The sequence below is a fragment of the Mustela erminea genome, chromosome 20 (genome assembly GCF_009829155.1).
Source record: "Mustela erminea isolate mMusErm1 chromosome 20, mMusErm1.Pri, whole genome shotgun sequence".
Lineage (NCBI taxonomy): Eukaryota > Metazoa > Chordata > Mammalia > Carnivora > Mustelidae > Mustela > Mustela erminea.
Genome location: NC_045633.1, coordinates 15432231 through 15446640, shown reverse-complemented (window position 1 = coordinate 15446640; position 14410 = coordinate 15432231). Strand labels below are relative to the sequence as shown.

The window sequence follows — 14410 nt, the reverse complement described above, 5'->3', positions numbered from 1 at the left end:
CTTGAGTATGGGTCTGGGGGATGGCAGCAGGTTGGGGGTCAGTGAGGATGTGGAAAGACCAGGTGGCAAAGATGAGGTCAGACCTAGTGCACCCAGGCAGGTGCACCCCAGTCGGAGTCACTCTCATTGCCAACTCTGTCCTGTCATGAACCCAATTCAGAACTATCTCGGTCGTGGCCATCAGAACTGGCTTCCTCTGAGGACAGGAAGGGCCTCTCATAAGGGGCTTGAGACAAGTGAGTGGGCAGGTGCCTCTCCCTTGGCACCAGGTCGTGGGAAGATGAGATTTCTTGAGATTTCTAATATTTGTCCTGTCTTGTTGTATTAGCCTCCCAAGTCAAGACTGTGTTTCAAATTGACTATCAGCATTTCCCACGTGTCTGCCTACTTCCTCCCTGGGCCTTCTAAAAGCAGGGACTGTTTCAAAGTAACCACGTTACAAAGATAGGCACCATTATCTTTATTTCGTAGGTGGGGAAACTGAGGTCCACACAAGGGAAGTGAGGGGTCCAAGGTCATGCACCTGCTAGTAAGAGCAGGGGCTCGATGCCAGCTTTTCAGATTCCCAACCCAGTGCTCTTTCAGTAAAAATACAGGCAGGAGGACCTCGTCACTGCTTCCCAAACCTCATTCACTTCCAGACCAGCTCACGACTTCTGTACTATTATTTACTCGACAGGTGTTTTTTCAAAACACTCACTTTTTTTTTTTTTAATTCAACTTTATTTTCCAAGGACGTTTATGCCCATCGTAAGTGAAAGGTATGCCACCCACTGAAGTGCACTGTGAAACGGGAAGGCAGGGCAGTGTTTACACAAGACAAGTCAAATAATGTTGTCTGGCTGAAGGCTTGTAGCTAGGGACGGCTTTCTGGGAAACAGGGATGTACCCTGCATTCCAAGAGGTGTTAAAGACCTATTAGCTTGACCAACACTTTCCCCCAGATGCCATCAGAAGCATGGGTAGAGACCTGCAGAGGCACTAACTTTCCCCCTGTGGGTCACCCCAAACCATCTAGCTGTAAGTAGACCGCATCTGGGATAACATTGTTTTATGTGGCATTCACATTCCGGTCCAATGTCTTGGAATAAAAATCACGAGTGGACCACACGTAATCACTGGGGTAATTCCCGGCAGTTTGGTGTGGGGATGGTGGAGGAAAATAGAATCTTGAAAACCTGCTGGACCCCAGCTGGGGGGGCCCAGCTTGTTTTGAGGTATCTGAGGGGCTCAGATCCTGGCTCTGTCGTGCAGAAGATGGCAGGATTTGGCAGTTGGTACCAGTGAGGCTCCACTGGGGTCACCATGATTTCAGAATGTCATTTTGTCAAAGGTCCCTCTAGAAGAGACAACTCTCAATCTTCTGTGGTTACCCCATTTGGTCCACAACAAGGAACTGAAATTACCATAAGAGGCAGGGGGGAGGGCTTAAGGGAGTGTGGGCGAATTAGAGAGTTTTAGACAGAGAAATGCAAAGGCTTGAAACCACTTCACAGAGGGGGAGTTTTCTGTTGGTCCCTTGCTTGCTTCCTTTGCACGCTGGCTTAGTCTTGGTGGGCTCCTGACTCGTACAGGTGGATAAGCTGGAGATGAAGCTCTCTGCTCCTGAACTAGGCATTCAGAGGCATCGTTGGACAGGCTGAGGGCCCCAGGGGGAGCTGCCAGTCTCCTGAAGCCACTGCCCCATAGGGTCTCCCACACCATGCGTTGCTTGGCTCCACGCCCTCCGGGGTCCTACCTGCCAGAGCCCCAAGGTAAAAGGGGGGGTGAAGGAAGTCGGGGTCTGAGAAGGCTTCTTGATTTAGGGTAAGGTCTCCGCTGGCCCCACCATCTCCGAACTGAGGGGTCGGGGCAGAGAGAGGGGTCCTTGTCCTGTTGGGGCTGTTGGGAAAAGTGAGGTGGTTGATTATTTCTTTCTACTTGAGGGACATTCAGATTGGTGCAGGTGCCCCACACGTGAGAGCACTTTATCAGCGCTGAAGGGTTCTAGAGGGCCAACTTGCAGGAGGCGTGTCGTTCGCGCTCAGTGTGGATGGCTCAGCTCAGCCAACCACAGGTCCTCTCTCTACCAGGTAAACACAGAGGGGTGCCCTTGAAGGACAGGATCCCTGCCAGCCCTCACCCCATTCCCCGGGAGAAGCAGGAAAATCAAAGCCGGAGTCCTAGGTGTAGCTGCTGAGCCCCAGCCGGCTGGACAGATGCTCGCCTCTCCCCAGTTTCTGAATTCTGTTTTGAGGGAGAAGTGGGGGGCAAAAAGACGGATGGCCCCAGCTCTGAAGTCAGCGCGGCGGGTTTGAATCCTCGTTGCTTGCTGGCTGGGTGGGATGTGATGCAGAATATGTCCCCAACTGTCTTTGAGGCTCTCTTCCTGGGCTGTTAAAAACTCTATGACAGGGTAATGGTGAGTAAGCGAAGTCCAGCACACTGCTGGGCACACTGTAGGAACCAAATATCATCACAGAAGCCCAGCATTGCTGGTGTCGATGTGTTGTGCGCTTCGGAGGGATGAGACTCCTGTCCTCAGACACCAGTGAGATGTCTTCCTCTGGACCCACGCGTTGATGGCGTGTCTGCCAGCTCTGCTGGATAGAGCTTGTGAGGAGTTTTGATGGGGAAGGAGAGGTCAGGAGGGACCTCGACCCACCCCTTCGATTCCAGACAGGAACTCCAAGCCTGGGAAAGGACGTGCTCTCCCCACAGTCTCATGGTGGGTGGCGCTGAGGTCCAGGACCTCCGGAAGAGGAAAAGGCAGGAGGAATGGAGTCCCAGGGATGTGGTGATGGGGAGGCTGGCTTGTCAAGGCTGAATTTCCAGCCCACAAAGGTCCCGGGGGCATTTTCTCTTGCCTCTGGAGGGCATTTGGCTTCCCAGGAGGGTATGGCTCATTGAGCAAGTCTCTGGGTCTCTGTTGCCTTTAAGGGTGGTTTGCCACCTTCATACCTGGGCTGAGCTAGAGACACATGGAGGCCACCCCAAAGCCAGCGGGAACAGCCCACAAGTCAGTGCTTGCAATTGGCTTAACCCCCCCCAGGCGTGCTGGCTCCCCAGAAGCAGGGGACTGGCCATTTCCAGGAGCTGATGGATGCTCTGGGAGTGTCCATGAGTGTTGGGACAGTGAGCTGGGTGCTTGGGAGAAAGCACGCGGTGGGTGCAGCAAGCCTGCTTACTCCCCAGCTTGGCCCAAATCCCAGCGCTGAGAGAAAGTGAAAGAGAAAAGGACGCCTGTAGGGGGGTGAGATGGGGTGGCTGGCCAACAGACCCGCCCCAGTTTCGCCTCAGCCCCAGAGCCGGCAGGGAGCACTGGGAGCACGCGGGACTCCGGGGAGCGGGGAGCGGCGGTAGGTGACCAGGGCTCCCCACCCTGCACCTCAGAAAGTCGGCCGGGCAATCGAGCTCAGAGGCTGGCAGCTGCTTTCTTGAGGTCACACAGGAAAGCTGGGAGGAAGGGAAAGGGCGCGTGCGGAGTGCAGACCCGGGAAAGTCCGCGTTTGCAGCATCCCCAGCCTGGAGCACAGGGACCAGGCGGCGCGGAGTCAGACAGCGGCGCAGGGTCGCGGGGCCCAGAGCGCGCGGCAAGGGGAGGCGGGCGGGAGGCGGGCGGGAGGCTGACGTCTGCTGGCACTTCTGCGGCGCGGGAGGAGCGTGCGGAGCGGAGCCCAGCGCGGGAGCCAAACCCGGGACTCACACACCCTCCGCGCCTCCTAGAGTCTGGAGAGCCGCTGTGGGGTGCGCCGTAGAGAGCGACACACAGGTTCCTCTATGGGGACCCTGGGCTCTGGCCGCCCTTCTCTGAGCCTCAGTTTTCCAGTTAGATCATAGCACCGCTCTGACCCAGCAGTGCAGGTTTCTGGCCCTCGGGTGGGGGATGCCTTGCAGAAAAGCTTATGCCCCCCCCCCCAACATTTCGTGGGCAATCTGGGGAAATCCTCAGGTCTCTCCCCCTGGGGGGCTAACCTGGAAAAGAACAAAGACCTTGATTTGGGTTCTCAGAATTGCAATTCGTGGAGCACAGGAAAGCATCTTGCTTGGGTGGGGAAAGCCGGGGGTTTTTATGAGAAAGGAGAGGGTGATGACATGATTTAGATGAAGAGCAGAGAAGAAAAAGCCTGCTAACGTCGTGGTCACTGGTTGAGCCCCTTCTGCTGATTATCTTATTGTTTTGTTGGTGCTATCGAATGAAACTGACCTTTGGAGGTATGAACTCTCCTGTCCCCATCTGGTCTGAATGCTAGTTGTTCTGTTGACTTTTGATGAGCAGCTGCTTGTAAAACAATTGTAAAAGCAATCGCCAGTTCAAGAGTTAATTAGTTAGAAAGGAAAATGGAACTTTAAAACGAGTCTCTTATGGGTTGTTGTTGTTGTTGTTGTTTTTTTATACAATTCCAAGCCTCTCTTCGATCATCTGGTGTGGGGGTGGGGCACAGCTTTCTGGGATGGCTTTGACAGGGCTGATATCTCCACCTCCCTTTGGGGTCCCGAGCCCTGTCTTCTAAAGAGAGAAACCAAGGAACCCCAGAAATAGGTGTGTGGGAGGGGAGGTCTCTGGGGACGCAGAATGCCAGAATTGGAGCTGCCATGCCTAGCTCCGCCTTAAAGCCCACAGCTCTCTGCGAGTCCCATGTCCTCCCCCCATCCAAGGTGTAACAGAGCAGAAGATAGACGCCCAGCTGTCCCCAGCATCCCGTTTACAATTGCAGCCAGGCTTTCCTAACTTTGGCAAGGTGCCCTCCATCCATGAAACCCCCCTCCACACCAACCCAGAAAAGAAACACTCCCAGCCAATCAGAAGGTTAAGGAAATTGGTGCTTCTTTGCTTTAGGGCCTGGTGGAGCTGAGACGGGGAGGGAGAGACCTCAGAAAATCACCTTCTGAACCCCAGGCTGCCTTAGGTAAGGACCTGGTTTCCAAAATCCCAGGATGTACAGAGGCAGGGGGTCCCAGGCTTCCGGCACAAGGGAGTCACCTGTTTGGCATGTGGGCTCCTGGTCCCGCCCCTGGGCCCTGCCTGGGCTACACCATTTATCTGGTGATTCCTATGCCAGAGGCCCAGAAATTATAAACATGCAGTGAAAGGCATTGATGTGGTCCAAACCCTGTTCTCTCACCATGTTATAAAACCTCCGGGGACTTCCCCAGGAGATTTGGTAACCAAGGTCACATAGTCAAGCTGTTGGTAGGATCAAGATTTGAGTCCAAGTCTGTGGAGTGCCCAGTCCAGGGCCTGGACAGAGGCGTGAGCCTCCTATGCAGGGCAGGTAGGCAGAGTCATCTGGATACAGTCCCTGTCTGATGGCAGGGACCTGGTCCTACCTCTTGAGACCTCAATCCCTGGTCCCTTGTGAAGAGTAGTCAGGAAATTAGCAAAGGGACTCAACAGCATGGCCCGGAGTCAATCCCAGGCAATCAGAGAAGTGGCCTGAGGAAGAGAGGGAAGCTTCTGGACTTGGCTTTCAGACTCGCCATCAGTCACCCCGGATAAATGACTTCCGTCTCCAAGGTGCATCTATAAGATGGCTAAAACAAGGGCACCATCTTGGAAGCCCTTGGGCAAAGTCACCAAAAATACACCTGTCACAGGAGTAAGCATTATAGCTCCTGGAGGGATTGTATGGAAAGATCTGGAGCGAAGTTGTGCCCGGAAGGGAGGCTTCTAGACTTTGACGCAAACCTGATGGGTGGTCCCCAGACAGTTCTCAAAGAGGTGTTAATTGACCCTGGGTCTCCTGGAGAGGAATAGATCCCTTGCTTTTCTGATTCTTTCTCTAGCCACCTTCCCCCATTTTTGTGGGGAGACATCTTTGACCACACTCACACTGGCTGGTGCTACTTTTTAGCAGAGTGGTAGGACAGCTGACCTTATTGTGACAACATTGTTTTGTTTTTAGTGGCAAGTGATGCTGGGTTTTTCCCCCCACCATGGGAGGGAGTGATAGAAAGTTTCCTTTTTTTTTTTTTAAGATAATATGAAATTTACCAACGAACCCATTTTGAGTATACAACTGAGCTGTGATAAATACGTTCCTACAGCTCTACAATCACCATCCCTCTCCAGAACCTTTTCATCGCCCCAAACTGAAACTTGGTCCCCAGGACCCGCGAACTCCCCATTCTGGACCCCTCCCCGACTACCGCCACCACTTTTCGCTGTTCTGTCTCTGGAGCTGACCACTCGAGGTGCCTTATTTAAGTGGAATTCTATAGTATTTGTCCTTTGGGGACTGGCTTCTTTCATAGAGTATGATGTTTCTGAGGCTTCTCCTTGTTGTAGCAGGTGTCGCCATGTCCTTCTTTTTTATGGCTCAGTAATATTCCAGTGCACAGGATTCTAGTGTACAGAATGGTGTTTCTGCATTCATCTGTTGATGGACACTTGAGTTGTTTATGCCTATTGTCTGTTACAAAGAGTGTGCTACGAACATCTGTGTACCGGTGTGTGTTTGATCGCCTGCTTTCAATTCTGGTGGGTTTTCTTTTAACATAAATACATTTGTTTCTTTAAATAGTTAAGTCAAGGACAACACAAATTATGGCAAATTATGGAATAGGTGGTAGGCAGATCTGACCCAAAAGTTGTGAAGGGGACAGATGAACACCTGAAGCTTGAGAGACTGGACGGTGGGAGAAGACCCAGTAGCAGCTGTAACCACCCAGGGTGTGAGGCTGGTGACAGCTCCATAAAGGGCACAGCAGTAGACAGGGACTCTTGGAAATAGGAGAAGGAGAATTGAGGAAGATGTGAAGTCTGGTTCTAGGATTTTCAGCTGGGGAGAAGTGGAAAGGTGGCAGACCATGGAGAGTCTGGAAGGGTCACTTGGGTGAAGGAGAATTGCAGACCTCCCCGGGCTCAAGAAAAGTCACCCCAGCAGTGGCGTGGTGTTTTCTTGGCAAGAGCAAAGTCAGGCTGCCTTGAAAATAAAACCCATTTTAATTCCGTACAAGGCAGGTGTGTGTGCGAGGGGGCACAAGAGGGTGCTCGTTTAAAAATACAGAATCTCTGGGAGTCGGACCAGGGTGCCGTGTGCTCAGCACCCTTTCCAGGCAGTTTTGATTCACAGCCAAACCTGCCAATGGCTCGTCTCTGTCGCTGGATGCTGACAGGCAGGGCTGGCCCATGGTTTGTGACTCAGAGCCTCTAATCCCCTCTCGCAGAGGCCAACCTGGGTTGGCCGAAGGTTGCTCATTCCCCTCCCCATCCCAATTCCTGGCTCAGGTTGTCTTCCGGGAGCGGGGCTTGGGGGAAGCCCGTTGGACTCCTTTCCAGGTCACTGACTGCAGCTTGGAATGCTGGGACATGCAGAGGGAAGGCCGCCTGGGGGTGGGAGGGGCCGGGACGGCCGGAAGGGGGCTGGCGCTCTGGACTAGCACCCACCAGGCCTCCTCCCCCAGCTGTAGCTCTGACTGCTGGGCTCCTGCCTTCCCATCCTGCGTGTCCCCCTTGAACCCCTCACCCTGGGTCACTGGCCGTCTGGGCACATGCACCAGCTGAGGTCCTATCATGCAAATCCCAAAGGTTTTCCAAGTCTCCACAAGGTGCATGTCCTCAGTGGGGGTCCAGCCTAGATAGGTGGCTTGTCCCAGCTCTCAGAGGTGGAGGCGGAGGGGGTTTGTGGGGTTCTGTATGATCACCAGGACCCCTGGTGGAAAAACAGAATAAGCTTGCCTCCGGTGAGGTTCCTAGGAAGCAGACTGGGCTCAGAATTGAAGATTTGCACATGGGAGGTTGATTGGAGAGGCAAGGTGTGGGGGAGACATGCAGGGAGAGGGAGGAAACAGGACTGGGGTGCCAGCCATAGTCTCTCCAGGGGCTTCAGCCACACCCCTGCCCCCCCCACCCCAGAGGGCGCTGGAGCTGGGACAGCTCTCAGGGTTACTACAAATTGAGGCAACAGACTGGACCTTTGCACCCCACAGGTCCCAGTCATCGGACACGGGTTCCCCTTGGAGAAGGGGTGTGACTTGGAGCTATGCCCAGAGTTAGAAGCAGGAAGCCCCTTGCCCTCCAGCAGCTGGTAGATGGGCACCCCGACCTCAGCCCCTTCATGGGTTTCATCGATGTTGTTGCAGATGCTACATGTAACATCACACCAGTGAAAACTGCCAGGTCAGAGTAGCAGGAGGCCAAGGTCTAAATGCTCCTCCCGGGTTGCCTTTATTTATTTATTTATTTATTTATTTATTTATTTATTTGACAGAGAGAGATGACAAGCAGGCAGAGAGGCAGGCAGAGAGAGAGGAGGAAGCAGGCTCCCCGCCGAGCAGAGAGCCCGATGCGGGGCTCGATCCCAGGACCCTGGGATCATGACCCGAGCCGAAGGCAGCGGCCCAACCCACTGAGCCACCCAGCCATACTCTGCAGCCCTCTTTCGGCAGGGGAGGTTGTGGGCCTTCCATCCCCTTTAGGCAGTGCCTCATGCTCTGAGATTTGCCTACTGATGCGTTCAAGGGGCGTCCTTGTTTTGCGTATGCTCTTGGAACCTCTCCGTGGCGTTTTCAGGCGCCTGGATGTCCCCCTGCATGTCTAGCTTGGGGCTCTCGGAGCTCCTTCTGTTTCTGACTGTGCCCTCTGAGCTACATGGCTGGGCGTGCGTCGGGTCTGTCGCTTCTGACCCTGCCTCCTCCTCCATGGGTCACGCTGGCAATCTTTGACTGCCCCTCCTTCAGCCACGGACACCCGGATGGCATCCACCTGCTGTCACCCCAAACAATTCAACGGGTCCTCTGTGGGGCTGTGGGAGCATTTCTTTGCAAGATCTATCCCCAGCCTGGAATGGTAAGGTCTTTGGACCTCTGCCTCCTTTGGTATTTAAACAGGCTCCAGGCCGTACACCAGGGTAGTCGGCATACAGAAGCCCCACGGTTGTCAACCTTCGGCATCTTCCTAGCTTTCTACTTTTGACCAGCAGTGCACAATCTAGTGGCACCTTGGTTGTTTTTATTTGGAATCTTACATCATTGTAGCACTTTCTGGAAATGTCACTTTAGGCAAGGCAGAGCAATAATGAGGGAGGCACTCTGCCAACCAGATGAGGTGGGGTTCACAACTGGGAGAGGCTGAGGAACTTACGTGAGGGCACATGGTTAGTGGGGAACTGGGACTTGAACCCAGAGCACGCAGTCCTAACCACTGTATTATTATCATCACAATTTGTCTCCCTCTTAAAATATCATCTGAGCCTGCTTTGCAAGTTTCTTGGCAAGGACTTAAACCTCTTGAGGGCCCCCTGGAGAACTGAGCCCAGTGGGGTTGGTTGGTTGGTTGGTTGGTTTGTAGGAGATGCTCAGTAAATCATTGTTTTATAGATCTGGGTGAAACCCAGTGCAGTATGTCTTTTATAATTTATCTTGAGGACCAAGATGCAAGGGAAGAGGAACTTTGTTCAATTAACCCCACAGAGATAATGACTGGGGGTTGGTCAGGGAAGATAAGGTCGCCCTGGGCTCCTGGCTTCCTGCCACCATCTGACCCCCAGAATCTGCTTATTGTGAGTTTGGGGAGCAAGGGAGTATTGAAGGGGGACCTTGGGGGAATATAGAGGGGGAAGGCTGACAAGCAATGAGGTATCCAGAATCTCAAAATAGCCTCACTGAGTGGGCTCCGCCCCCATTTGGTGAAACTAAGGCTAGAGGGTCCTCAAGGCAAAGGCAGAGCTGGAACACAACACCATTGTCTAGACCCACAGTTCCAAAGATCTTCATTCCTTCCTCAGGAGGAGAGGTAGAGTCAACACACAAGGAAGTATTCCTTCTCATGCTCTTTTCTCGCCGCACAGGGCAATGCTGAAGAGTTTGGGGGTAGCAAAGGTGACCGTTTCTCCCTCTCAGGGCCACCCAAGACCCTCAAGGATACACTCTCTTGTCTGGGAAGAGATCACCTGTTACATTGAGCCTACCCTCATCGTCCTCCTCTCTAAAATGAGTAGAATGAGGTTATCCACCTAGAGCATTTAGCACAGCTCCCGACATGGCACACTCCCCGCTGCGGGGAGGGACCACTGCGTCAGCAGGCACCAGCAGTCAGGTTACCTAAGGAAGAGGTAGAACAGTTTGGTAATCCTCCATTTCTCTTGGAGGAGAGAGAAATGAATTTATTCCAGAAACCATTTTGATGCTGACGGTCTTTCAAAGCCTGTGGTGTAGTACAAAGTGGGGAGAGAAATGAAGCCCCAAGGGACTTTTGGTGGCCGGAAGATTAGGAACTTTTTCTCAACTTGGACGTGGAAGGTGGTAGCTCGGGAGGGAAGGGCGGGTTCAAAGAGGACCTTCTAAAAATACTGCCCGTTTACCAAAAAGACACAGACCACTTCTCTGCTGTTCCCCCAGACAACTTCTCAAAAGGAGAAATCGTCTTGTCACCCATGCCTCGTCACCAGGCGAGGGCATCTCCCCGGGGTGCCTGGGGACACAGAGTGGTTGGAAGAACTGTGGCTTTGGGGCCAGGCCATTGGCTCAGATCCTACCCATCTTCTCTCAGCCTGTTTCCTTAACTGAGCAATGGGAAAACGAATCACAAATGTGTGTGTTAGACTGAGCAGAATCAGATCCTCACATCAGGTCATGCGGGCACCCATGGATTCTAGTTCTGTATCACTTTTATGCATGGAGAGAGCCTGCCATGCATAGGAGCCTGCTGGGGTCTGGGGACAGGTGAGCTAGACAGACAAGGATCCTGCCCTTCCAGGACTGTGTGATTTGCCCTGTGCGGTGGCAGCTGAAGGGGACTTGCCCTCTGCAGTGAGGTGATTTGAGCCAGCTCTGTCCCATGTCCCCTCTAGAGAGGCACATGGAGGAAAGAGTCCAGCCAGGGGCCTTTGAGGCAGTTCCTAAACATCTAGAGACACAGGGGACATGGTTGTAGGGACGTTGGGAGGACTCAAGCCAAGATAAAAGTCAAGTGAGGCGTGAATGGGAGGCACCGTGGCTTTGGGAGATCGAGACCAGACTAGACTCCAAAAATGAGCCCCAGGTCAGCAGAATCCTAACATAATGGGATTCCTTTGACTGTAGGCCTCTTGTGTATCTCCAAGAGCCTTTCCTGGCCTTGCAGTGGTCCTACAAGGGAAGCTTCATTATCCTGACCTAGTAGTGGAAAAAATGATACTCAGAGAGGGGAAGTCACTTGCTTAATGCCTCCTAGCCAGGGTTCAAACTCAAACTCTCCAACCAGCCGACCTTGGACAAGCCATCCGATGGATGTGTCTGCGTATCCTCATTTGTCAAATGGGCATTAAATCCTGCCTTCTCTCTAGAGCTCTTTGGGAGCTCAGATGGGGGTGGGTGGGATGGAGGCAGAAGCCCATTACGAGCTGGAGATCCCTTTCTATTCAAGACAGGTGCATAAAGTGTAGGGTTCGTCTTAGGGTAGCTGGAAGGGAGGTGCTGAGGTGTGTATGTTCTGGGTATCTGAGTGTGGACGTCATCTTCCTCTATCTTTTCTTCTTCATTTTCTTTGAAAGAGACAGAGCATGAGTGGGAGGGTTGGAAGCAAAGGGGGAGTGAGAGAGAGAATCTTAAGCAGGATCCATGCTCAGTGTGGAGCCTCATGTGGGGCTCGATCTCAAGACCCTGAGATCACAACCTGAGCTGAAACCAAGAGTTAGATGCTTAACAGACTGAACCACCCAGGCGCCCCAAGAGCAGACGTCCTCTTGTCTGGGTTTAGCCAATGTCACAGAACCTGGGCCCGTGGGTGACTTTTCTCCAGTCACCTTCTCAGTGGTAGCCATGGGGGACATGAGCAGACCTCCCAGGCTGCACTTCTGGGGGCTTTCTTGTTCTTGTGGGGTCTCTGGGTCCTCCTTATGTAAAAGAACAGAAAGGTTGGCTTTGCAATGTTGTGACTTACGGAGAAATGAAAGAGAAGGGGTCCCTTCATCAACCTCACAGAAGTTAGAAGCAAATTAATGATCATTGACAATAATAATAGTGATGACCATGGCCATCCTCTGCCTTTGCTCACCATGTACGTGACGGATGCCATTCTAAAGCACCATTCACCAAGTGGCTCGCTAAGCACCAGTGGCCTTTCTGAGGGCGTGAGGAGAATTAACTCCCCTGATCCTTATGGGTTACCGATTAGGATTCCCATTTTACAGATCAGGAAACTGAGGCTCCAGGAGGTTGTTAAGATGAACTTGCCCAGGTTGTGGTGGGTAGGAATGGTTTCAGAGGCAGGCAGTTTGACTCCAAAGCTCACACAAGTTGGCTTGTTTCTCTTCTGTCCATGTGTTTCTCTGGGGTCTGATCGCATTTGGGAAGGCTGTCCAAAGTTTGAAGCTGAGCCCTCAACAGTGAGGCTGGGTTACAATTCTTCAGGCTTCTCCCCATTGACACCTCCTGCCATTACCCGTCTGTGACAGGACCTGGTTCCTCCCTAACCCTGGGCCTCGATATGATGGGGGTTGTTCATTGAATGGAAACATTCTGATTGGCAAGAAAGAGCACTGGACAGAGAGTCTCGTGCTGGGGGAGATCAGGTCCAGGCTTGGCCAGGGACAGGTAATGGGGCCTTGAGCAAGTCGCTTCCCTTCTCAGGGTCTCATCTGCTCTGTAGAGTGAAGGAGGTTGGACTTGAAGGCCCCCGGCAGACCTGTTACTCCGGGAATAAACAGTTTGGGAAACTTGACCAAAATTACCCAACTCATTGGTGAAATGCCCGGGCTCAATCCAGAGCTGCTGTCACCAGATCTGGCTGCCTGGAAGAAGAGGCAGATGGTTACAATGTAAGCTGTCCCTAAATACTGCAGATTGAGAAGGGGAGGAAGGCAGCGGGCAAGATTTAGGGAGGGGGTTCTTTTACCTTCAGGAAAGAACAGATTTCTTCTCTAATACTCGGGCCACTGTGCTGAGAGGAGTGGGATTTCTCCTTCCCCCTCCCCCAACCCCAGGCTTTGCTTCATGACCAGAAAAGGGTGGGGGCCCCCATCTTTCAGTTCTGCTTCCTCCAGTCATGGCTGGATGGACCTTTGAGGCAAGACTCTGATGTTTGAGTTCCTGCAGCCTAGGTCCCCCCCTCCCAGCCCATTATCCACAGACAGCCCCTGCCAGGGCCCCATGTTGGACTGGAAAGTCCATTTTCTGTGATACCCAGGGTCTGTGCAGAGACCCCCCCCCCCATAGGGAGTGAGCTTTTTCAATGAATCCAACGAAAAGAAGCAGCTGGAGGGTGGTGGTGAATTGTGTGCATGTGTTTCCCTGACCCTCCCCTCTTTGGTCCTTCCTACTTCACCTCCTCTTTCTTGTGGCCCAGGCGGGGGCACTCAGAAGGCTCTGGCAGATCCTCCGGCCTTCGAGGCCAGCTTCCCTCCAGCCTCTTCTAAGAAACTCTGAGTCCTTCCAGCAACTGTCTGCATTTCATTTCTAGAAGGTTGAATACCCTCCCCCGCCCCCGCAAAGATATGTCCACATCAAATCCCTAGAACCTGTGAATGTGACCTTATTTGGAGAAAGAGTCTTTGTAGGTGTAATCAAGTTAGGGACCTGGAAATAAAATCATCTTGGATTTTGCGGGTGGCCCTAAATCCAAAGGCAAGTGTCCTTTTAAGAGAAAGGCAGAAGATTTGAGACATGCAGAGGAGATGATGGGACCACTGAGGCAGAGATTATAGGGATCTGGCTACATGGTCACAAGGAAAGGAATGCTGAGGGTTTCCAGAAGCTAAAAGAGACAAGGAAGGACCGTCCCCTAGAGCCTCTGGCAACACCTTGGTTTTGGACTTCTGGCCCGCAAAATGGTGAGCAACTAAGGCTCTGCTGTTTGGTTTTTTTTTTTTTTTTTTAAAGATTTTGTTTATTTATTTGACAGAGATCACAAGTAGGCTGAGAGGCAGGAAGTGAGAGGAGGAAGCAGGCTCCCTGTTGAGCAGAGAGCTCGATGCGGGGCTTGATCCCAGGGCCCTGGGATCATGACCTGAGCTGAAGGCAGATGCCTAACCCACTGAGCCACCCAGGCGCCCCAAGGCTCTGATGTTTTAAGCTGCTCAGTTTGTGGTGCTTTGCTCCAGCGGGTCTGGAAAATGAAGCTACTAGGAAATGGAACAGGAGCCCGGAGGCAGGTGGGTGAGGCTTCAGAGTGGTTCTACCCAGAAAGAGCTGTGTGTTATCAGCAATGTTATTTGGCCTCATTTGCAAAACAGAGACAATAATACCTATCTTCCCAGGCTGGTTTTTGTTTTGTGTTTACAGCTTTATTGGGATGTAATTCGCATAGCGTGTAATTCACCCATTTATTTTTTTTAAGTAATTATTTTTAGAAAGAGAGAGAGAGGGAGGAGGGGGAAGGGTAGAGAGAGTGGAAGACAGTCTCAAGCAGAGTCCTTGCTGAGCAAGGAGCCCAACATGGGGCTCAATTCCAGGACCCTGAGATCATGACTTGAGCTGAAATCAAGAATTGCACACTTAACCAACAGGGCCA

At 52.5% G+C, this 14410-nt stretch overlaps 1 protein-coding gene across 11 annotated transcripts in view; it reads left to right on the top strand.

Annotated features, from left to right (window-relative positions):
- The window catches only part of CIITA (class II major histocompatibility complex transactivator), a 47202-nt gene that overhangs the window by 6655 nt on the left and 26137 nt on the right, over positions 1–14410 (top strand). The window contains exons 1-2 of one of the 11 annotated variants that reach the window (XM_032327562.1): positions 1687–1754; positions 4820–4889. The exons of 5 other annotated variants lie outside the window; for them this stretch is intronic. Coding sequence is in view for 4 of the 6 variants with exons in the window: in XM_032327553.1 (XP_032183444.1) it covers positions 3238–3338; positions 10321–10370 (151 nt within the window). In the remaining 2 variants the exon portion in view is untranslated. Of the gene's footprint in view, positions 1–1484; positions 1755–1960; positions 2073–2103; positions 3339–4819; positions 4890–10320; positions 10371–14410 lie in introns of those variants that run through there. 5 more of the 11 variants (XM_032327553.1, XM_032327555.1, XM_032327556.1 and 2 more) reach the window with 5 other exon arrangements.